The sequence below is a fragment of the Diadema antillarum genome, unplaced genomic scaffold (genome assembly GCF_040938485.1).
Source record: "Diadema antillarum isolate AM-2024a unplaced genomic scaffold, OU_Dant_1.0 seq00000506_RagTag, whole genome shotgun sequence".
Lineage (NCBI taxonomy): Eukaryota > Metazoa > Echinodermata > Echinoidea > Diadematoida > Diadematidae > Diadema > Diadema antillarum.
In genome coordinates, this window is record NW_027271461.1 from 294,732 (window position 1) to 305,820 (window position 11,089).

The 11,089-nt window shown below is 38.7% G+C and overlaps 2 protein-coding genes across 2 annotated transcripts in view; one reads left to right on the forward strand and one right to left on the reverse strand.

Annotated features, from left to right (window-relative positions):
- The window catches only part of LOC139733926 (CWF19-like protein 2), a 46,731-nt gene extending 42,858 nt beyond the window's left edge, over nucleotides 1-3,873 (reverse strand). Inside the window, exons 1-2 of the mRNA XM_071644740.1 lie at nucleotides 3,543-3,873; nucleotides 1,240-1,346 (exon numbers count right to left, since the gene is read on the reverse strand). Coding sequence (XP_071500841.1) covers nucleotides 1,240-1,329 — 90 coding nt within the window. The 5' untranslated portion in view covers nucleotides 1,330-1,346; nucleotides 3,543-3,873. The remainder of the gene's footprint in view (nucleotides 1-1,239; nucleotides 1,347-3,542) is intronic.
- Nucleotides 3,874-6,613: 2,740 nt separating this feature from the next.
- On the forward strand, nucleotides 6,614-7,855 carry LOC139733935 (neuropeptide Y receptor type 2-like). Its single transcript, XM_071644748.1, has one exon. It carries the CDS (start codon nucleotides 6,614-6,616, stop codon nucleotides 7,853-7,855), a length of 1,242 nt encoding a protein of 413 aa, XP_071500849.1.
- The last annotated feature ends 3,234 nt before the right edge of the window (nucleotides 7,856-11,089 follow it).

An 11,089-nucleotide genomic window follows, 5' to 3' on the forward strand; every position in this document is an offset into this window, starting at 1 on the left:
GGACCCCTCCTCACCCCCCCCCCCCCCCCCCCCCCCCCCCCGGGTCCCAAGGGGGGCACCCCTGATTCTGCCATGAACAAACTTGAAACTACAGTCATCAATGTGCTAACTCATAGTATTAACCTAGCTCTATCACTTCTGGTTCTAGAGAAGAAGATTTTTGCGGATTCCTTAATTTTGGGGGGTTTGGGCCCCATGGGGGCCCCCCTGGGTGGGTCATGGTGCCCATTTTAACAAATGGAGTTCCTAACCCCCTAGGGATGCTACCTGCCAAGTTTGGTGAAAATGGGTCATGGAGTTCTCAAGAAGAAGATGAAAATGTACAATTTAGGCCCCATTAGAACCCTAAAAAAGGTGAAAGGGGTCAACCTATTCAATTTTAAGTTTTTTTCTTCTGAAATAGCAAGTCTACATCATCCTAAATCTTGGGATCATACAAAGCATGGGAAACAGTTGGGGGGGGGGGGTCTCATTATAGCACAGGACACCTCTTGGTAAGATTAAGCACTTGAATATACTCTACACTTCAGAGTCTCTTGTCTCAGCACACACTTTTCAAGAATGTGTCAAGTGTGCTTTCCATTTTTTAGAATTTAGGTTGGGAGATTCCACTTCAAATGAATGTCTGCTCTTTCATAATCTGCCCTTAATTAAAAATCCATGCCTGGTGACTTTTGTTGGTTTTGTGATGTAGGGTCACATATATTATTTACATCTAACAAGCCATTGGAATGACAAACTGTCTGAATAATGTACCTTCTGAATCATACCATAAATGTTCAGATTAAACAACCTATTTCATTTTTGGAATAATGAACATCTATGTTAGAGAATTTTTGTGCTTTGGAATAACGAACTTATATTTCATTACTGCCTAGTAAGGCAGGGATGATTTTGCAACTTCACACATTTCCCATACACACCTGCCTGAGTATACTCAGGACTAGTCTTCAATAGGGACTATAAGAATAATGAACATCACCCATGTAGAATAATCTCACCACAAGATTTTTACATGCCATTACAAAGTTTTTCCCAATTCTGTCCCAGTCTGTATTATTTCAGAAAATATGTAGTGTTCCAAACTCTTTGCATGCCATAAGTGCTAAGGGTTTGAGACCAACATGTCCGCTCCCAAGCTACAATTGCTACCACATAGTTATCATCGAGAACCCAGTTGCTGGATAAAAACCTAAAATGTAAGTTATCTTACGTAGAGAGTTTACTTTTAGTTCTTACCTCTGATGATTCATCACCCTTTTGAGCCAGATGTTTTTCTCTCTTGTGCTTTTTCTTCTTCTTGTCTTTCTTGTGCTTCTTACTCTTCATCCTGATACTATCATTAGCTAGTATTTGAAGTGAGAAAATGGGCAAAAGGAACCTTTATTCAGAATTAGAAAGAATTGGAAACTTTATGAAGAAAATACAGATGTCTAAAATGTAAGAAAAAATAGGTTATTTTCAGGGCGGTGCCTGCTAGGAAGCAGCTGAAGCCGCGATGTACCAAGACTCTGTAATAGCATTAGGATTGATCCCAAACTCAATTGGAAGTTCCCCAATCAATTGTAACTTTACTACTGATTTCAGATTCAGCATATTTAGAAGACTGTTTCACACCTATCAAAGAAACATAATTGTAACATTGTTGAATTACAAGCATGACTGTAACTGTGATCCAAATCATGGTTTGTTCACATGACTGAGGAAAACTTCGCAGATTCTGTGGTTTTAAGTTTCAGATCTCGAGAGGAAGTGAGGTTTGACTTGAACTTTCTAAGTTCAAGGTACCAATTAGCAACACATACAGGAACTCTTTCTTCCCTAGAACCAAAAGGACATGGAACAGCCCTCCTCAAAGTGTAATCTCTCAATTCAGCCACCTTTAAGACTGCTGTTTCAAAATATATGTTCTTTCCAAATTGAGTCCACCCTCTGCTGCCACCTCCAGTTTAAACTCCACTTGGGGTCTTTTGGAGGATCACTACCAAGTACCAAGTACCGTGTAACAAGTATCAATTACTCTTGAGCCATAAGAAGCGCTTTCCTGACTGCAAAGTGAGCATTCGAGGAGCGCGGTCATTCTGCAGAAGTGGTTGAAAGCCTGCCTCCAAAAACATCAATGGAAGTCAATTACGGTACGTTCACACAACTATTTTGCTCCATAATTTTGGAGAAACATGATTGGAAAACACCTCCATCACAGACTGTCATTTCACAGACGATTGGAATTACGATTCAAATCACCCCATTTCCCAAACAGCGATATCCAGCTTCCCTGTGTGTATGGATACATGTATACTCTATGTACAGTAGGTAGTTTCTATACAAAGGTGTGGCTGTAGCTGTAGCAACTTGGGTGGGCCATGGATACAACCACATGCATGTGTGCTACTGGTGCAGAGTGGATGGTAAAGACATTGTATCTTCTTCTTCTTCTTCTTCCCGTACTGTGCAGAACCTCCTGAGAGTAAATTCGCACACTTGGTGGACTCTCCCATGTGACAGACATGAGACTCTAGACATAAAAATGCACAAAAACTATTTACAAGTTTCTATTTAAAAAAAAAAAAAAATCTGTACAAGTTAGAATTAGTTGAAGTTGACATCTTTGACCTTTGATTTGAAGATGTCAAGTGATGTCAAGTTCACATAGAACTATATCTCTTGAGGCAGGTGGTTCCACAGGTGGAAGGTGTCTGGGAAGAACGTTCTCTTAAGAGTGATGTGTGGGTTCTGGGGATGACAAACCTCTTGTTGTGTCCTCTAGTTTGACTTGAGTGTCAAGGGGAATGAGTTGATTATCAGGGATGTCGATGAGGTTGTTGGCAGTGCAGAACATCGTGGTGGTTTTGGCCACGGCTCTCGAGAGCTCTCCGGTGTTCCAGACTCAGAGAGTCCCACTTCAGCTGCTCTAGCATGGTGGTGACACTGCTTTCTCACGAGTAGTTATTTGTGACAAAGTGGGCGGCATTGCGTTGGACGGATTCAACCTTGCTTTTGTTCCACTTTGTATGAGGGCCCCAAATTATAATTTATGCAGCTGGCTAGTATGGCTCTAGTCCGACCAGACGCCGTGCGACTTACACTTACACAGCGACAGGGCTGTGGCTGCCTGTGTATTAGTTAGTAGACAAATAGTATGGCTCATATCATATGCACGTGTGCTGTTGTATTTGTATGCAGGTTGTACAATTGTATAGGTCTACACTGCATATTATTCAGGCTAAAGTACAATGATTCAAATACTATTAAAACCAAGAAAAAAACCTCTACGTAAAACTGTTCGAAAACCAGAACTTATTATGAACTAGCGCCTTCTTTAAAACTAAAATGACTCTAGTTCATGACTAAATCAGTGAAACCGACATGCAAATGAATACATCGGACTAACTCCAGCTCTGTTGACATTGACAAGGCTGGCTGGAACAAATTGAGTTTTAAGCCTGCGGCTACATACATACGGTTCTAATTCATACATAAACACACGAAAAGTAAGCAACAGCTTAAATGTAGAAAGGAACAATATCACTTAATCACCTTACCAGTTTTAGTTGTTTCGGCTGTTCCGTCAGCTGTGTGCTGGCTACTGTCCCTTGCCTTTGGAATCGTTGAGGCTTGATGATGGTCTCAGAGTGGTCTTTCATGCTGCCCTCTACGTCTGTATTGACATCGCGCGAGTACTGATGAACTTTGTTTCAGGGTGGTTGTTTATCGTTTGTTTGTCTTGTCTTGTCTTGTCTTGCCGAAGATGCCCACAGTCAACAGGTTGATAATCATGGCACCATAAGAATGTCTTTTGGTTCTTTTGTTTCCGTATGTACAATTAATCAAGAGAACAAATTCGATGGTCAACTCTAACATGAGGATGAATATTAAAGGACAAGTTCACCTTCATAGACATGTGGGTTGAGTGAATGCAGCAATATTAGTAGAACACATCAGTGAGAGTTTGAGGAAAATCGGACAATCCGTTCAAAAGTTATGAATTTTTGAAGTTTCTGCTAAGTCACGGCTGGATGAAAAGACTAAGTAAGCTTGTGATGTCACATGATTACAACGATATAAAGAAAGAATAAAGAAAATTCAACATATTTCCATTTTTCTCGCATAACAAAAGAACACTCGACTTCTCTCTTTCAGAAGGCAGGGGAATATTACCCTTAACATGACAACGTTACGTCAGTAGCAAGTCGAAGAAATGTGCACTTTATTCAAAAAGTAAAGTTTTGAGAAATTCTCTTTTTATTTTCCTTATATAGTTGTACGCATGTGACATCATACACTGTAGTAGTCTTCTCATCCAGCAGTGACTGTGCAGATACTTAAAATATTCATAACTTTTGAACAGATTGTCCGATTTTCCTCAAACTTTCACTGATGTGTTCTACTAATATTGCTGCATTTTCTCAATCCTAATGTATATGAAGGTGGACTTGTCCTTTAATGATGTTATCTCCTCCCTTTACAGTCCATGCGGTTTATCATCATTATTATTTCTTCTTCTAAAGGAAAAACAAAACAAAACAAAAACAAAACAAAAAACAATACATACAATTTTTTTTTTTTACTGTGTACAAAGTCCGTTGAGGTGTACTGAAAGGCCAGGGGATCCTCTCCGTATGAGGGAACTTTTGTACTTTCAGAATTGCTATCCAGCGATGTAGATCATATAGTGCACACCTTTGGTGGTAGACAAAGCATTCCAATCAATAAAGTAAGAAAAAGAAGAAGAAGAAGAAGAAGAAGAAGAAGAAGAAGAAGAAGAAGAAGAATCATTGGACAATAGAGTGGACGACCAAAGGGAGTGGTGGGATGGGGTGGGGAGGTGTTGGAGGAATTCCCCACTCTCACACTGGAACATCTTTTCAATTATTGGAATTAAAACTCAGCAATCTACTGGGCACTTTAGGTGACATATTTATGTGGAAAATTATATATATATATATATGTATATATATATATATATATATATATATGCCTATATAATGTATGTATATTATTCAGAGACAATAATAGACAACATTGATCATTGATGTCATCATATTGTCAAATCTTCGGAATAACGAACCTTCGGAATAACGCCACAAATGTTCGGATCAACGAACCTTTTTTTTTTCGGATTAACGAACCTTCGGATAACGAACAGCACCCGTTGAATCAGGGGTGCTTCCACACACCCAATTTTTACACAGGGGTGCTACCCCCAACTCAAAAACAAAACAAAACAAAAACAGGGGTGCTGCAGCACAAGGCTCCCAGAGGCGCATGGTTGGGACCTACACCTGTCAACAGAATTTTGGAAGAGTTTTGTATAAAGGCGTGTGCGAGTTGTTGCTCCTTCAATTCCAACATTTCAGCACTTTGTTACACACTCTGTCAGAGCCTGGCGCCTATAGTGATACGCCACCAAACAATCTGCTCACTTCATGATCTGTAATAATCACTCACAAATAATAAATAAATGAATAAATAAATAAACACTCAACGTCCCAATGGAACATTCCATACATACATCAAACTAGTTCAATTTTGTTTTGTATACTAGTATTATACAAAACAATGTAGGCCTACTTGTCTCCACAAGGGGTTTGTGTTACATGTGAATGGTTTGTGAAAATAAATTGAAATTGAGGTTGTAACCCATCTTTTGTTTGGACCACCGTAAGTATATAGGCCTATATACTAAAAAGATCGCTCCTACTAAACATGAAATGTAGGCCTAATGACATTTATGAACAAATTCAATTTTGTCGTAGGTTTTACTTTGAAATTGCGAGTATCGTTCTTAGTTTTCTTATCTTAGCCACACAGATTGGCAACCAAATCATTAACACGCAGATACCGATCCTCGAAAAGTAAGGATAAGTTACTAGTATACTGTTAAAGTATACTATTCATCTGCGTTCAGAACCAAAAAATTCACCTCGATCGTGACTGTAATGTCTTCAATAATAATGATTCCAAAGATATATAGGGACGTATAATGGTCCTTTTTGTCATATCTTTTATACTCCAGTTGAATTGTTCATCAAAAGACTGAAACAAACAAAGTCTGCGGCAAGAAAGGTTAATCAGACTATCGCTGGATCTGCAGTAGTTACTATGACTATTTTGTACGACTACCACTGATTTTACTACAACCAAGGACTATGAATGCTACTGCTATACTTCATGCCACATTATTTGTGCTTTTATTATACTTATGTCGTCTCTCAAGTCCTCTCTCGGTGCATCAACTGCAATATCCTGAGATGACATCTATTGTATAAAGTGCTCTTGCAGTTAATGTCCGCGAGAATTACGCTCTCCAAAATTAGTGCAATTTATTTTGCCTATAATGACTAACTGAACGATGTGTTGAAGGCATGTTTGACAGCCGTCGAACTTTGGTGCTTTAAGGCTGGAACTGCATCATTCTTTAGCAAACAAGTTTCTGGAGTTAATCTGACAATGTATTGTCATTAGCGTGACGGATCACTAGTAATTGTAATCATACAGGCAGGGAAGGTTTTTATCAATCAAACGGCGGGTCTACCATATGGTTATTTCACATCATAAGGAGATAAATCGTTTCTCGGTGTTGTTATCTTACTGAACCGAGACGTGTGTAAGCATGGACGTGTTGGAAGGTAATGAGATTCCCATCCATTTGTTGGTCAGGTCACCATCGAAGATGGACCAAATTTGCTCCGAGGAGGATGTGTGCGACATCCAAAACAATTCGGCACAGGCGGAGTCCTCGCAGTATCTACAAAGTGAGCGTATCATCATCACCATCATCATCCCCCTCATTCTCGGTATCGGAGTCCCTGTCAATGGCGCCTTTATTTTCGTTGTCGCTCGTCTCAGACACATGCGCACAGTTACCAATTTTTTCCTCATAAATCTGGCAGTTTCTGATATGTGTTTCATGACGGTTACAACTGGGGATACACTCGGGCGTTACCTCTCATCACCGGTCACATTTGATTGCACTGGGTTAGCTACTTTGGGATGCTGTTTGGTCCAGTTTCTCCAAAATACATTCTTCTATGCCTCCATATTTGTAGTCACCGCAGTTACTCTCGAAAAATTTTACTGTGTGTGCAAACCCGTTCGTCATCGCCTCATCAGTGGCAAAAAGAGGACAGTGAAATATGTTGCCATAGTTTGGGTGCTCGCTATCGCTTTTGCTCTAGTGTTAATTCCCGCGCATGGTCAATACGTTGTCTATACCATCATCTGGCCCAAGGAGGCAATATACTCTGATTTCCCCACTCAGGTTGGTTACTGCCAGTCTGTAAGTGTTGTTTGGGATGTAGTTAGCAACGGAATACAAACTATTCCATTCTTTGCGGTTTTAAGTATTAATGTCTACATGTATGTCCGCATCTGCAATGTGTTGACTAGACGTGTACGCTCGTCAATTGGTAGCATCGCTGGAAACGAACGATTTCATAACATCATCAACACTCGAAGCCAGAAAGTGAAAAATCAGTGCGTTCGTATGTTGGTCATTAATGGTGTTGTTTTCTTTTGCCTGTTATCGCCATTTCACTTCTTCGCATTATCCCAACTTATTGGTAGGTTCGTCAGCGATACATATCTACTAGATGCGTACACTCTGCGTCGCATGGTGTGGGCCTTCCGGGTTTTGAACTACATCAATACCGCAGTCAACCCCTTCGTCTACATCCTGTCAAACGCCAGATATCGCCGAGCGTTCTTCGTGGCGATTCCTTGCTTAAAACTGCTCTGTCTTCGAAGTCGTCCACACAGTCCTCCAACCACGTTGACAATCGTCGAATCGACTGTCGACAAGTGTGATCAGGCCTCATCACTCGAAGCGATTTCTTACATCAGTCGGGACGAGTAATAGCATTGTCCTTTCGTCTCTTAACACGCCTATATCATAATAGTCAAATCAAGGAGGTTCTATAGGCGACTTCGAGTACCTCCTTAGGTGGAAAGACTTTACAAAGTCTTTACAAAGACTTTACAAACTGTCCCTTCTACCCCAATGTGCAGTATACTCTTGTGTTGTCTTGTCTTACTGCCTTGTTAAACGTATTGCAGGCAAAACAAGAGACAAAGAATCCTATCAGTGGTTTATATCATATCCATAACAAACAATACTATGTGGTTATAAATTGTTGTCCTACATCAATGAACCCATTGTTCACTCTTAGAATGATTGTCATGACCTCTGTCACAACAGCTAGTCTTTGTGTCATATGATTTTTATTATAAAATGTTAGTTAAGTTATATCAGGTTGAGGAGAACGAAACAAATAACTTTGTCATTCATCATTTGATAGTTTCACAATCATGTGAAGTTGTAGAATTCTAAGGAATAATGGATAAATAAGTTTTATAATCATCGTTTCGTTTCGTTTATTTACTGAGTATGTATCCATTGTATATATCATTTATCTTGATTATATATATTATATATCCAGACGGTCATTCATATGCATGTATATATGTATTATATCCAGACAACCATTATGATATCCAACCATTTGGAAAGCACATCTGAAACGGTTGTTCTCTCAGGCATGTAGGGCTATACATACCAATTACCAGCTGATGACTACCAACGGATCAATATCACAAGTCAGTTAGATAATCTACGACATCTCAGTCCTTTCCACTACAATTCTTCCGTCCTCTCGTGAGCAAAGAATTAATCTAAATCATTTTTTGTTACGCAAAAAAGCCATATATGTATATATATATATATATATATATATATATATATATATATATATATTCATATATACGCACAGCATGCTGGATATCAAATCCTATAGCTGTTATTACTATTGTATTTCATATTAGCTTTCTTCACTCCTCCATCATACATTAACTGAACTGTGTATGTCACACCACTCCGATTGATTAGAACGCCCAAGGAGGTTTTATTCATGGAGTTCCAACTGGCTGTAATTATTGCAACAGTTGTCAGATTTCTATTGATGCACAAAAGAATTCCACAGGTGCACTTGTGCCTTTGGTGATCGATGCTCGACGCCGCCGTCTTGCTGAGCAATCTGAAGATTCATTTTGAACGTTATCATAATGTTGGTCATATTTTGCTTATTTATTTATTAAATGAAATGAAATTTCACTTAATGATAAAGCATGCATGTAAAACAAAAGTCAATCCCTTCCAGAAATTTGTGCAAAAGTATAAATCAGAGCTGTATCATGTGAAAATGTTTAAAACTGTACCATCCTGGAAAGCTGGCTTTATCACTTTTCCACTCAATTTCCACAATAATGAAACTAATATGGAATAATCTTCAAGTGTAATTCTTTATTTATAGATATATCAGATTACTGCCCGGGTATGCCCAGTTGAGTAATTTTCATCTTTATTTCAGCATTTTTTGCTCAATTTCTATTCGCGCATCCTCGTGTCCGTACCACCTATATATTACCGTTTACAAGAAGGGATAGCAAAAAGTAATTACCATCACAAAGACATATCTTCCTTTGAAAGTGACTGGTGATTATGCAATGAGACAAAAGTCAATTGTCGTCGGCATCTGCACGGCAGATCCTGTTTGGCACATGCTTCAAATATTTTTGAGCGGCGTCTTCGAACATCTAGCAAAGGAAATAGGACGGTTGTGACTCCATTCTCTCTATATAGAACCTCCTTGGAATGACTGTGTTTCTGTATTATGACAATGAAAACTGTGTTTCACATGCTATTTTTGAATTAAATCTATCCAGCCTAATCAAACTCTGGATGTATATGTGGTGGATATGTAGTGTGTATTCATTTCTTTATTGTATCGCCAATCAATGTGTGTGTATATAATCCCGAAGTTCGAATAACATGTTTTATGACAACTGATTGACAAATGATGCCAGGCAATTTTTCAATTAGTTGCAATGAAAACAGCTCCACGTAAGAATGTCATTACTTTGTATATTTCATACTTTGTAAACATTCAAAATATAAATATTACATTTTGTAAATGTGAATGGGGATATGGTTAGTTACATCAAAGCAATTGTCTCGAGTGTCAATGTTTACTGTTCAAATACATTGTACCTCTCCCTTGTTTTCGGAAAATTAAACGACAATATTGGATACAAGAATGCGATACATGATCCTTCAATGTCTGTGCGGCTGAACAGAGTTTAATCTTTATTTTCCCATTCAATTTGTCATATATCTGTAGTTTTGCTCGTTTTCTCTTTTATTGATGGAATTCTCTACCTGCCTACATACATCTATCCATTTCCATTAATCAGTTTAAGACTCGCTGCTGAAAACTTATCTTTTTAGTCCTCTGGAATGGTCCAGTTGCGGGTCGGTCGATGGAGGTGCACACTGATTTAGATTTTCAGTACTTATCGCATTTGTACCCTGTATCTATTTTTCTTTTTATATTTTTGTATTTGTGTTTTTGTATCATTTCGGACCAAATATTAATTTTCCGGTAAACTATGCACTTAGAAACGTCTGTATTAAGCGTCTTATAAATGTATTGTATTATTATTAATTATTATTTGCGTGGGACATGTACATTTTTTTAGATCAACAAGATACATCGGCCGTTTGAAAATGAAAAAAAAAAATAAAACTTCTAAAGTACAGCAAATGATTCCAGTTTAGCAACTATACATCTAGAACAAAATCATCTTTCCTATCGAGGACAATAAAGGACTGGAACAGCCTTCCAGAGGAAGTAGAGGCTGCTACAACCCTTGACACATTTATGTCAAGGGTCAGCAAATATATAACAAACCATATTGGCACTTAAAAAAGGGGGAGGGGGAGAATTTGTACAGTGTAACAAGCAGTTTAGAAGGTCAACACAGGATAATCAACCTGGGTCCTATTAATGGTGAGCATCTTCGGCAAGACGAGCCAGGATAAACGATGACGTGATTCGTATGGCAAGTAGAAGTCACAAGCTTGAGTGTCTGTTTTTGATAAACTATTTTTTTAAACTTTTTTTTCTGAAGAAAAGAGAGGGAGAGAGATTGCCACTTTCGGGGGAGGGGGTGGGGGTGACAGAGGAGAGAAAGAGGGCGGGGAGAGAAAAAAAGGGTGGGATAATGTGAGCAATTATTTCATTTTCATCTCAAA